The sequence below is a fragment of the Nelumbo nucifera genome, chromosome 3 (assembly GCF_055504915.1).
Source record: "Nelumbo nucifera cultivar China Antique chromosome 3, China Antique-T2T, whole genome shotgun sequence".
NCBI classification, from domain to species: Eukaryota; Viridiplantae; Streptophyta; class Magnoliopsida; order Proteales; family Nelumbonaceae; genus Nelumbo; species Nelumbo nucifera.
In genome coordinates this window covers 16,931,345-16,944,126 of record NC_142651.1, presented here as the reverse complement: position 1 = coordinate 16,944,126, position 12,782 = coordinate 16,931,345, and the positions used below count along the sequence as shown (strand labels likewise).

The 12,782-nt window shown below is 39.0% G+C and overlaps 2 protein-coding genes across 2 annotated transcripts; one reads left to right on the top strand and one right to left on the bottom strand.

Annotated features, from left to right (window-relative positions):
• Positions 1–2,622: 2,622 nt before the first annotated feature.
• LOC104598814 (small ribosomal subunit protein eS19x) lies at positions 2,623–6,171 on the top strand. The gene is made up of 4 exons (XM_010261050.3): positions 2,623–2,782; positions 3,861–3,951; positions 4,058–4,241; positions 5,830–6,171. Exons 1-4 carry the CDS (start codon positions 2,699–2,701, stop codon positions 5,900–5,902), a joined length of 432 nt encoding a protein of 143 aa, XP_010259352.1. The 5' UTR covers positions 2,623–2,698; the 3' UTR covers positions 5,903–6,171.
• A 2,653-nt stretch (positions 6,172–8,824) lies between these two features.
• On the bottom strand, positions 8,825–12,525 carry LOC104598805 (microtubule-destabilizing protein 60). Its single transcript, XM_010261039.3, has 8 exons — positions 11,403–12,525; positions 11,262–11,316; positions 11,064–11,159; positions 10,406–10,525; positions 9,609–9,707; positions 9,448–9,507; positions 9,256–9,350; positions 8,825–9,153 (listed from the first exon to the last, which is right to left on the bottom strand). The coding sequence occupies exons 1-8, from the start codon at positions 12,317–12,319 to the stop codon at positions 9,042–9,044; spliced, it is 1,554 nt and encodes a 517-aa protein (XP_010259341.1). The 5' UTR covers positions 12,320–12,525; the 3' UTR covers positions 8,825–9,041.
• Positions 12,526–12,782: the final 257 nt, after the last annotated feature.

Sequence of the window (12,782 nt, the reverse complement as noted above, 5' to 3'; positions counted from 1 at the left end):
TCGCCACCAGGGAGTTCACCACCAGGCAGTTCGCCACCAGGGAGCACTACCAGGCAGTTCGCCCCCAGGGAGCACTACCAGGCAGTTCGCCCCCAGGTAGTTCGCCACCAGGTAGCTCGCCACCAGGCAGTTCGGCACCAGGCAGTTCGCCACTCGGGAGCACTACTAGGCAGTTCACCTTCAGGCAGTTCGCCACCAGGCAGTTCGGCACTAGGCAGTTCGCCACCAGGAAGCTCGCCACCGGGAAGTTCACCACCAGGGAGTTCACCACTAGGCAGTTCGCCACCATGTTACGGTTCAAAGCAGGCTTAGCCTTGCCTACGCTTGGCAGGCTTACGTTAGGGACATGCCTGTCATTTTCGCCTGTAAGATTTTTGGGAGAACTGATGTCATCTTCAGGCAGACCACCAAAAGCTTAATGTACTCTTTGAGGAGGGGTGGTCGACCTCCTTGGGTGCCTAACCTTGGCACTCCTAGACCTTCATCCCCTTGCGGGGCAGCCCTGGTTAACGGCTAGCATGGCTACCGGGGTTCCTCATGGGCGCACACTTGCTCATGGGGACAGTGTTGGACCGGCACTGCGCTACCGATACTCAAGGGAGGCTTGGCATGCGGGCCTGGCTCAAGCATGTCCCTTCACCTCGCTAGCCCCTTGCCCAAGCTGATTGAGCTATCTCGTTGCCTCTAGCGCACGGGTGTGTTCCGGCCCAAGCGGTTGCCTATCATCATGGCACACAGGTGCCTGTCATCATCGACATACAGGAGACCCTTCACATCGGTGCCAAGTCACCTCATCGGCGCATGGTCGCCTTCCATTATGGTTGTCCCCCTTTAGCACGTAAGCGGCGCCTCCCATGGACCGGTCTGAGCCAAGAGAGTGCCCCGGCCATTGGACTTGAGGTCATGATCCAGTGCTACTGGCTTTGGTGGAGCCATCCCATCGGGCAACTCCTAGCCTCTAAGCGCATAAAGGCTTGTCCTGGCCTGCCTTGGCCAGGATGCCGCACGGGGTTCTTCCGCTGTAGAACTACCCCCGTGACAACCAGGCAGTTCACCCCCCGGCAGTTCGCCACCAGGGAGCACCACCAGGCAGTTCGCCACCCGGCAATTCGTCACCAAGTAGCTCTCCACCAGGGAGCTTGCCACTGGGTAGTTCGCCACCAAGCAGTTCGTCACCAGGTAGTTCTCCCCCAGGGAGTTTGCCACCAAGTAGCTCATCACCAAGGCACGTCACCACCGGGTCAAACAACGAGGTACTTAGCCAAAAAATTTATACATCACAAAAAATGGTACGTAACCAAAAACGGTTACATCAGTTAGTATTGTTAATTATTATTAATATTTTTTTTGTATTTTATTAATGTTTTTCTATTATATATATTACTAAAAAATAAAATATTGTTTTTTAATGATTAACGACATAGATAATCTCACATGTTATAGTTGAGATGCATGGAATCAAACATAAGGTGTGGACAGAAGTGTGCCACACCTTGCAAAACGCCCGTTGAGGTGTGGTGTGGATCAATCCATGCATTATTATCCATAGTGTAGAATAACTATCCTGTTGGGGTGTAGTGTGCTTTCATCCGCACCACACCATACACACCACCCAATCTTGAATTCAAAATCAAAATTTCAAATACTATTGACACCCTATGAATCCCATAGGTTATAACACCTTACTACCAACAAAATATTTTATAACACCATATTAACATCATTTGGCACACAATGCAAATCTCATATATGATAGGTCTCAATTTTGTGATGGCCCTAATCTTATAGATGCAGATCATGTTGGTAGGGTGTTGAAACATTTTACTTGTCACCAAACCAGTGTGTATGATTCATTACTTTAATGGGCCTGGGCCTGAATCCATGAAGTTTTATACTAAGTAGTTAGGCTTGACATACTCCATGATCATCTAGGAATGGCAACGGGGCAGGGATCATATTCCCCGTTTTCGACATCAATTTTGAAATTAATCCCCATTCCTGTCCCTAATCCTTGTTGGGGATAAAATTTGTCCTCTATCTCTGATTTCTTATGGGACCCAAATCCCCATAATTTTTTTAGATAATAGTATTTTTTCAAATAATAAATATATTTAAAATAAATAAAAAATTTAAATTATAAATAATGTTTTAATATATATAATATAAATAATATATATATATATTTAATATAAAGTATATTTACATAATTGAGACCCTCATCCCAATTGGGGTTCCTATCACTATTTTCAAAATCGGACCGGACTAGACGGTCGAACCGGAAAAAACCGAGAACCGGTCACCTGACTGGTTTCGTTTTCCTCCAAAATTACTTTTTCCCTCAAAATCATTCGAACCGTTTTGACCATTTTCCAATTATTTATTTATTTTTATCAGAATGGGCTGGCCATTCAGGACTAACACTCAGACCATTCGAACCAATAACCGGAACCCTGACCGGTTCGTTTTTAAAAACCATGATCTCATCCCCATCCCCGCCATAACAAAATAATCCGGAAGTCGGATCCCGTCGGAATGAAGAAAATTGTCATCCCTGTTATATGCGTTGGGTTCAAGGGTACTTTTGTATTTTCAAAAAATAGTTTGATATATAAGGCTGCTTCGCATCTTAGTAACAAACCCTAAAGAGTGAAAACCCTATTTTCATCGTTTTCTCACATCTCTGCGTGTTTCTGTAGCGATGGAGACTGCTAGAACGGTGAAGGATGTTTCGCCTCACGAGTTCGTGAAGGCATACGCCGCTCATCTCAAACGATCGGGGAAGGTATCGTCATCTTCACTCCATCTCTGCAATTTTTTCGTTCATGGGCCATTTGTTCTTGCCTCATTCTACTTTAATGGATTCTCAAAGGTTTTTTGAGATAACATGGGACTTAGGATAAGTTATTACTATCACATGCTCGTTTTCCTCGCGGAGATTGTTATTGAAATCTTATTGGTTAGAAGCAATTTCTGCTTAAGTCTGATTTTCTATGTTATTTAACCTTTTTTTTATATATGTTGTATTTTTGAATTTTTTTGGGCGACAGAGCTTGTCATTAGAGCATTAGATCAGTGTCTTACGGGCTGGTCTGTTATGTGCAATATGCTTTTTTTCATTCATCGAAATTGGTATTTGTTTTAGATAAATCTTCAGAATCTCGGCATTTTAGTTGGTGGTATTATGAAAAAAATTATAATTATTAATCCCAGTCGCCATATGCCTTTAGTGAAGTTCCTTGCTTCCATTTTGCTACTAGTTTTTCTATGTACAGGTGTAAAATCAACGCACTTACTTGGATTGAGGGATTTGTAGATGTGTTCGACTGAAGTTATCCATTTTATATACCGTACGACCTTAGACTTAGAAGACTGAGGACCATGTAACTAGGTTTGAGAGTAATAAACGGAGAATAAGCAAACTTCCGTTTCTTTATGTTGTGATAGAATCCATAGGGTGGAACTCCAGTAGTTAAATGTACCAGAATTAGCTGTCTCATCTAATGATTATGAGAGTTAGGTTTGAAGGTGTTGGTGCATTTGCTTTTCTGAGAGGGATTGGTCCTCTATCTTTTGTTCACACTTTAGGACTTGACTTGAAAGTAGTGTTCCGAAATAGCCTTGATTTAGGTAATAACATGATAACATCCAAATGGAAATTTCATAATGCAAAAGAGCCTTTGGTAGGTTGACTCGGGCTGCCTATCTGAATTATACAGTATCATTTGTTACTTGTAAGATGTTTGCTGGTCAAATTATTTAATCAATAATGGCTTTTGCCCACATGCTGGTTATTTTTTGAATTATGTTTACCATCATTGTTCTATTCTAATTTTGTTTGCATCCACATGATTTTGGATTAGATGGAGCTTCCTCACTGGACTGATATTGTGAAGACTGCTACCTTCAAGGAGCTTGCACCATATGACCCAGATTGGTACTATATTAGAGCTGGTATGTGGCTCAGGCCTCAGTGTTTGTTCCTGCATATGTGAGAATCATAGAAAGATTCTAATCTACTTTCTCCAATGGTCATTGTATTTCTTATTCGGTTGTGCAGCTTCCATGGCAAGAAAAATCTACTTGAGGCAGGGTATTGGTGTTGGTGGCTTTAGAAAGATTTATGGTGGCAGTAAGAGGAATGGCAGTCGCCCTCCCCACTTTTGCAAGAGCAGTGGTTCTATTGCACGTCATGTTCTTCAACAGTTGCAGAAGATGAATATAGTTGACATTGATCCAAAGGGGTAAATATGTCATCCTAACTTGGATTGTTGACTGGTTTAAACGTCCCTTTTCATTGTTATAGATAAATAAATAGATGGAGTCAAACCTCATACTTAAAAATACGGGGTCACAGAATGGTAATGAAAAGAATGTCTGGAATGCAATTTAATTATAAAAAACATGTGGGATACACCTGAAGCTCATGGATACATTTGAGTTAAGAAATGCATGGGTATGCTAGGGAAACTCTCATAATCTTAATGATAATGGATATTGATAAGGTAAAAAACATGATATATCATCTTTAAATAGGTTATACAATTACAAATTTATATATAGCAACTAATGGAAGATAGATCTTCACATTTTGCCAAATTAGATATATTTATTGTATTATGTATTAATTAAATTCAAAGCAGAAGCTTTGTAATGTATGTGTATGATGTTTGATAAAGACTCAATTGTGCATTAACTTTAATTAGTATATTATATGAATCCATAATAACATATTAGACATGATGTCAAACTGACTGTTCGTTTCTACGTACAAGTATTAAATAGTATATGTTTGTAGTACACCACTTGGGAATCATAGAATCTAGTCAATTTAATAATGCTCCCCTTTGCACAAGGGAAGGGATGGAAATTTATTGCTGATATACATTATTTTCCTAGCTTATATTGACACTGACCACACAATATTTGACCTTTGGTTTCTGGACTTGCATTTTCTAGTTCCTATAATGTGTATGTATGGCCTTTCTGATAGCCTTGCTATTTAGTTTTTTATAATTTCCCAGCAGGTTTGCATTTTTATTCAGCATTCAGTGTTTTAACCCTTCTTTCTTCCCTCGAGGCTCTGAAATAAACTTATTAAGGCAAAATAATTTTATTCTTCCCAACCGTCTTGGAGGAGTTATCACCAAACTTGATAATTTCATTTTGCGTTGCACTTGTATGAGGCTTTTTCCCCGAGGGATAACAAGGCTATGTTTGGTTTAAAAGAAAAAGTAGGGAAAGGAAGGGAAATGTAGGAAAACCCTTACAAACCTTGTATGGGTTTTCCTACCTTTCCTTTCCTTCCCTACTTTTTCCTTCAAACCAAACACAGCCTAAATGTCTTGGTGGTAACTGTCTGGCACACTCTTTCACTGCATACATAAACAGGAAATGGGACCAGCTGTAACTTTGTAACTGGTATCTTGAAATTGAATGTTAGCAAAGTATCCGTATCCTCGTTGAAATGTAGTAAATCAAGTTGTTACAACTTACAAAGTTACATGGTCTATTTACTCTTCTTATATACTATTATTACCGAGTTTCTTCGTCTTAATTGCATATTGCAGTCTTTTACATCTGAGATAGATTTTGAAGATGCTGAATATTATTTACTCAAGGAATTTGTGTATCTTGGTGATTGTTCAGACATGTAGATTTTTTTGATCTGGCCCTTAGTTGGGGCTTGGGGAGCTGTTGGTTGTTTGGATAAACTAGAAAAATGCAATAAGAAAATGTAATTGTGCATATTACTTTGAATTGCTGATAAAATATGATTCCACCTTTTAGAATCTTGGTATAAATCAATGGACATGTTAATTTCTGCAACAGTGGAAGGCGAATCACCTCGAGCGGGCAGAGAGACCTGGACCAAGTTGCGGGAAGAATAGTTGTTGCTCACTGAGTCACTATTGAACTGCACATATGGTATTTTGCTTTTGAGATTTTGTAGGGCTTTGTTTTTGTTTGGCAAACGGATGTAGCTGCAACTATTTGTTAAGACACTTTGTTTTGGTTCAGATGCCGAGTGGTTGAAAGTTGAAACTTGGAAGATGCAATTTGGTTTTATTTTGTTATTTAGTTATTGACATCTGGACAATGAGTTTCAAAAGGGATCAAGTATCATATTTAGCTGGAATTTGGATTCATTATATATTGAATATTTTTAGATTACATGTGTCGTCGATGCTTTTACGTCACTCGGTGAGAGCCTGAGACTTGGGCTTTGGGCACCCTGCCTTGTAGCCAGAAGCCCCTACTCGCCCCAATGCGGAATTTTAGTAATTTATCACTGGTTTGGGAAATTTTATTCAAATTGCATCTCTGCCCCCCGTGTGGCAATACGTAAAATTATATTCTCCTTTCTTTCCTGTTCCCAGTTTAATATCGTGGAAAATGTGTTAGAAAAATTGCCATGCATAACTTGTTTGCAGCAAAAGCAAAATCATATCTTGATACTTCACTAACAATTAAGGGTTTGTTTGGTTTGTCTTTTTGGAAAGATTTTCTTGGTAGTGCTGACATGTAAAAGACGCATTGATTTTCTGCATGAAAGTCTGAGCAGCCTAAAGCATGTTTGGCAGATGTATGTCTTTTCATGTCTTTCCATATCTTTTCGTGTGATGTCTTTCCATATCTTTTCGTGTGAGAATAAAACATGAAAGATACGTAAAGCTTCAAATGAAGCTTCCTGAAATAAGTTTGAAATGGGATTTTTGCGACTTTTTGGTGTTGTATTTTTTTGGCTGTTAGGTCTTCCGTGAGCTAAATGGGAATAGATAAAAAATCGGTCTTTTCAGCTTATAAAGAGATGAAAGACCGTGCAGAATGATGCATCAAATGAGTCATAAGTTAATTCACCTTGTTTCGTAGGTAAAACAGAAACCAAATGCAGTGTAAAGTAAAAACTACTGAAACCCTTGCTACTGTGAAGAGGTGTTTTCCTATGATCCTAGTGGTTCAATTTTGTTGTACCCTTTGTTTTATTATGTTTAGGTGTTTAAATCCGAGTGGTGGCTGCAAAGTTCAAAGTATCAATACGCTGGTGCCGGTATGGGCGTATGGGGTTTATTGATATTATTTTTTTAGTTTTTTTTTTTTTATTTATTTTTTTCTGAAACCAATTCAGGGGGGCTGGTTTAGGTCTCCTCCATCACCTGAATCGGTCAGACCTCCGATACACTCTCTATAAGGGAGTATCGGTGGGGTCCTGGAACGATACATATCAGTCAATACGGGTCGATACATGTTGATACTTTGAACCTTGGGTGGCTGGCATATCTAGGAATTTGATGCGAGTTTGTAGAGGACCTCTTGCTTCAATTCTGTTGTCTGCGTCAGGGATATTAATCATATGGCTCGTAAATTCGTAATCTAGCTTCTTCCGTAAAGCATTTTGTAACCAGTTGTAAATTGTTAAGGGATGGATGGCGAAATTAGCTAAGGAATAGGTTTCAGGCTTGGGCATTCTTGTGTGAATGCTAAGCCAATTGGTTCGGTTCCTATTCATCATTGCTGAATGGAAACTGCCAGAGATTAGTCAGTAGTGTACAAGAATCAAGATTTTTCAGTCCAGAGGCAAGTTCTGGGTGGTTTAGATGCTAGGGACCAGTCCCAAATGATTGGGATCACGCGCTGCCATATTCTGTAACACACAAGTGTTTGAAGACAGATTTGACATTTGAGAATCAATTTGGTTGCAATTTGAACGCCCATGGGTATTGTTTACTTTTTTATCAGCTTTCGATTGTTCCATTTACAAAGCAATTAGATGTGTTGGTCGAGAACCTCTTTGTGATCAACTAAACATTTCAAATGGTAAGAGAGAAAAAAAAGTTGGTCCCTTACCAATTCTTCGCTAGAACCAGACACTTTGTGAGCTTAGTGTATGTAGTCAATTTGTTTTACAAAATCATAATTTCTTCAAGTGTTGTTTTTATTTACCCGGCAAAACAAATTTCGAATGTGGTGATGTGAGAACATCCCATTTTTTTGACAATAGGCAATTAGGAAAATGCAATGTGGCCAGTTTATCTGCCAAAAATCATTCAGAGTAAACCAATTTGGATTCAGTCCTCACAAAACAGTCCTCATAGCCTTTTGCAGTCGTGCGTGCATTGAGAATATCTTAGTACTTGTTTGCTTTTTATTTATCAGGAGATATTCCCAATGCACAGCTGCAAGGAACTGTGACGACTGAATCCAAATTCCAGAGTAATCAGTAATGAAATTACTATTTCATTCAGTGGTTCAGTATAAATAAGGTGTTATTAACTGAATCCAAATTCCAGAGTAATCGGTAATGAAATAGTTATTTCATTCAGTGGTTCAGTATAAATAAGGTGTTATTACGAAGCTAGGGATGCATGAATGCCATAAACCATGTGTTGCCTTTGCTTCTCACACCGACCTCACATCATGTTCTAGTCACACATCACATCGGGAACATTTAATTTACTCTTGTATGTTTATCATTAATGGGAGATGTTTCCAATACACTTGAACATCTATGTTGCCGATACACTGTGGAATGTGGCTGGGAGGTCCATGTGAGGAGCAATTCCCAATTCCCATGGCTCTGTTTTCTGCATCTTCCCCTTTTCTAAAGTTTGAGTTTAGCTGATAAAAAAAGTAAATCTGGTATTTGGATTTCCTATAAAGGAGGGGATGATATAATAGGGGCCCTATACTTATTGGATGCAGGGAAACTGAAGCAGATATTTACAATTTAGAAGTTGATGATCAACCGGCTTTTGAGTAAGGTGTTTAGTTCTTCTACTGGGGTAGGATAAAAGATGCCCAAATGTAGTCGAGAGAGAGAGAGAGATGAACTTTAAAAAATATTCAATTGAACTATAATAGCACTAAGTGTAAGCAACACTAGCGCTTGTCACAACCAATTGCAGGGTGAATTTGTTCATCAAAATGCAATTAAATTGATTGCTTACACAATGAAAAAGAGAAAAAGAAAAGAAAAAAAAATGAATTAAATGATCAAATTCTATTATTCTTCTTTCATCCATTTTCTTCTCTCCCATTCTTTATCAGTGCTGATGAGTATAGATGCTCATGTCAGTCCATGACATGCACTTGATCTTCTTGTGCTGAGGAATATGGAACTTCGGTTCTCTTGGAATGGTTGGGTGCTTCGTTGACCTGAACAAAACACCACCAACAAAAAAAAAAAAAAAACTAAAAAAGTTAAATTCTTTCATTCGAGTCAAGCCTGAAGATGATATAAAAAAGGAACAACTATACCTTTTTGGAATGAAAGGCCTGTCAAAGTATGGCATGGGCTGAGCTTTTGGAACGAGCTCTCTTCTCATCTGCTTTATTTCTTCCTCTTCTGCTAACTGCAATTCACCGGGACAAAGAAGAAAGCTCAAGAAAAATGTATATTATACATAGCACAGCACAGTTTGGATTGTATTCTCTACTATCACAACATACCTTTTGCTGCCTTTCTCTTTCCATTCTATACTGCTCAATTAAGTTTAACTTCTCAGCAACCTGAAAATGAATGAATTGAGAACTGTAAAACAAATAAAATAACAAATATACTGCATTTGCCTGTAATAGCGGGTTTTGTGTACAATCTATTATAAACTTACATGATGATCAAATTCAGCACGCTCAATTGCCCTAACATCGCTGTGAAGTTTGAGGTCAATAGGTTTTGTATTTTCTTTCACTGGAGGCTTCACTAAGCACTAAAATGGCAAAATCAAAATATTGTCAATAAACACATAAAAGGACAAAGACAATACCATAACTATTGTCAATGATAGGATTTTAGTTTGCTCCAAAATCCTGTCATTACATTGTGCTGAGCAAATTTATACAATCATTTTCAAAACCCCTAAATTCAAATTAAAGCTAGTAAATGAACATCAAAACTGTTGAAGAAAAAGCTAGAAAGTGCATATTCTTTGAAAAACTAATGAACTGTAGTGAACTCTAAAGTTATCAATATGGTGAGAAAGGGTAACACGTGTTATTATGCAGAAAATAAGCAGCAGAATTCAGGGATACCCTTTTACTCTAGTCTCCCTCACCTCATGAAAATGAAAAGTCCCACCAAATATATAAGATATTTGCAACTATGCTGAACAAAGATTTCTGAATCATTGTTAGGTATCTTAACATGGTAAATATCAAAATGCATGAAGAAACCAAAGAGCTCAAAATAAGATGGAGTATGATTTTAATGAAAATTAATATGTTTTGCATCTTACCAAAAACGATTTTCCTTTGATAAATAAAGTGGGTAAAGAATCTAAGTAACTATAACTAGTCCTTTACACCCTCAACATATTGAAATAGAACAACATGAAGGAATTGATTACAATGATAAAAAATTACTTAAGATTCCCTTTTATTTATTTTCTTCTGTCCGGTGAGAGCTCACCTCTGGCTCATCTGTTGTCCATGGCAGGCCTTGTGCTACCGGTATTCTAAGTCTCTCCTCTTCCATCATCATTTCCTGTACTTTCTTGAGAAATTCTTCCTCCTTAGATCTTCCTCTTTGCTGAAAAAGAAACGAGAGGCAAAAAAATACCTCAGTTTTGTTCAACTTCAAGTCAGATGAAGACAAAGGAGTTTCAAGTAGAACGGATATGCACTAATTTTACGCAGGTTTCTTTAAATGTTACATTTCACAGTAGGAAGAGCAAGTAAATCCCTCGTGAATATGGTTTACATATATCTACTATTATTACTCCCCACTGGTACTGGTCAAAGTACTTAGATAAAGAGGTTTCCAATATGCATCTCCCATCTGGGAAGCTATTATCATGAAGAAAATTTCACTTCCTGTTTATAAAGTTGATGTATTGAAGAATTTAGTATAATAGGTCAGTTTGTGCACCTCTACAGCTATACTCAACAATTTCAACACAATTTGATCCAGTTCTTCTGTAAACGTTTCTATAGCCTCCCACACCCCCATAGAATTAACAGAAAAGAAGAAGGAAAGAAAGCAAGCAAGAAAGAAATTAATGTGTGATATCCAACAAAGTCATTCAAGAGATTCTTCATACTCTACGGTGGTTTTTACGTAAGAATACCTCTGTTCTTAATTTGAATGGTTGTTGTCTGGTGACTCTGAGCTGCTGCTTCTTCTTCCATTTACTTCCTCCAAATGACCCTATGGATTCAGCACTCTGTAATGGAAAAACATTCATAAGTTGCAGAACACATGGCCAATCTCCATTATTCATAAGCATGAAAAAACAGAAAAGAAAAGAGAAGGATAGAATTCTTACTTTTCGGCGTGTCCTTCTGGTCCCACCAGAACCTCTGCTGCTAGTAAAAGTAAAGCTGAAAGAGAAAGGAACAGAAACCAATCAGGCAATATGAACTTTGAATAAGATCGATGTGCTGTCTTGAAATCAGTTGTAGCTTACCTTCCTTGGCTGCTGTCTACTGAAGAGGAAATTCTTGAATCCGTGCCAAAATTCTCCGATGTGAAGAACAATTCTGACGGACAGAAAGAAGATGAAGAAACCTCTGTTTCTTGGGCCTTAGGTTGCAATCCCGGTAATGCCCACTTCATTCCCTTCTTACTATTATCGTCCCCCTCTTCGCTCCGTTTCGACTCCTTGGAACTCGGAATTGAAAGAAGCCTTTCAAAGGCCTTAACCAAATGCATCACTCTTCCCGAACCTGGTTCAGGAATACTATTCCTGGCTTCTTCCATCAACTTGTCCCTTCTCCTCTTGATCTTCGAACTACCCATTTCACTTGATAATTCGTGCTCCTCCATAACTTGGTTACCTGAATCGTTCATCGAATGACCGCTACCTTCCACGGCTTTGTCTTCTGATGCAACTGCAGTTTCTAAGTTCTCCATAATGGGGATTCTCTGATCCTCTTCACCTTCAGGTCTTTCGAAGTTCATTGTTGATTCGTCAAAATCGAATTCATGCTCGATGCTACTCCGGTTCCTGAAGAACTCTTCTTGAGACGCCCGGAGACTTTCGTAAGCAATGCAGGGGCACTTCTTTAGATTACCTCCCATCTTCTCCTTGCATTTGCAGGTAGCAGTGGAAAGTGCTGTCTTCGACTTCTTCTTGGCCACCACAAACTTTCTTTCACGAATCTTGGCACGGGGAGAAATAATCTGATTCGGGGTTTTTGGAGCCGATTTCTTCGATTTGGCCGACTTGGTTAGTGGAGTGTTCCCTGGTTTCAGAGGACTTACCGTAGATCTATTGGGATCGAAATTCTCCGAAAATTTTGAGACTTCTGCGACCTTCGATCGGGACGCTTTTGGGTCTTTGGTGGGCGTCATTGTCCCACAGTTCTTTCCGCCTAAATCCATCGAAATATCGCCGGAAATCGATCAAAGATCACCGGAGATCGAATCGGTGTTGCCTGAAATGGTTTCTTTAATGGTGAGGGGAAGATTCGACGGCGTGAAAGGTGGTGATGGGAGTTGATTCTATTGCCTTGAAGAAGTGAATGAAGAAAGGGCGCAATGAAAGGGAAGAAAATGAACGTTGCGCTCTGCACGCTCTCGTAACGGCTAGTTTCTTGTGGGCTTATTTGTCGGGTTTTTTAAATTTTTTGGTTCTTCGTGAGCCGTCGGATTTGAGTTTATAGAGGGGGATGTGATGATTGATTCGAAAGCTAACCGTTATGCTTATTTACTGATCTTCGCTCTGATTGAATTACGGAAATAACCCTGTCATGAACGATTTATTTAGCAATTAAACGCTGAATTTGGATTTAATTACCCCCAAAATAATCTTGAATTTCATACAAGGCCATTCTAAAGAATTTCC

Coding starts and splice junctions, on each gene's coding strand:
- LOC104598814 (XM_010261050.3), top strand. CDS start 2,699: ATGGAGACTGCTAGAACGGTGAAGGATGTTTCGCCTCACGAGTTCGTG. Junction 3,952..4,057: donor TTGGTACTATATTAGAGCTG/GTATGTGGCTCA, acceptor TCGGTTGTGCAG/CTTCCATGGCAAGAAAAATC. Junction 4,242..5,829: donor GTTGACATTGATCCAAAGGG/GTAAATATGTCA, acceptor TTTCTGCAACAG/TGGAAGGCGAATCACCTCGA.
- LOC104598805 (XM_010261039.3), bottom strand. CDS start 12,319: ATGGATTTAGGCGGAAAGAACTGTGGGACAATGACGCCCACCAAAGAC. Junction 10,526..11,063: donor CATTCAAATTAAGAACAGAG/GTATTCTTACGT, acceptor TTTCTTTTTCAG/CAAAGAGGAAGATCTAAGGA. Junction 9,154..9,255: donor AGGCCTTTCATTCCAAAAAG/GTATAGTTGTTC, acceptor TGTTTTGTTCAG/GTCAACGAAGCACCCAACCA.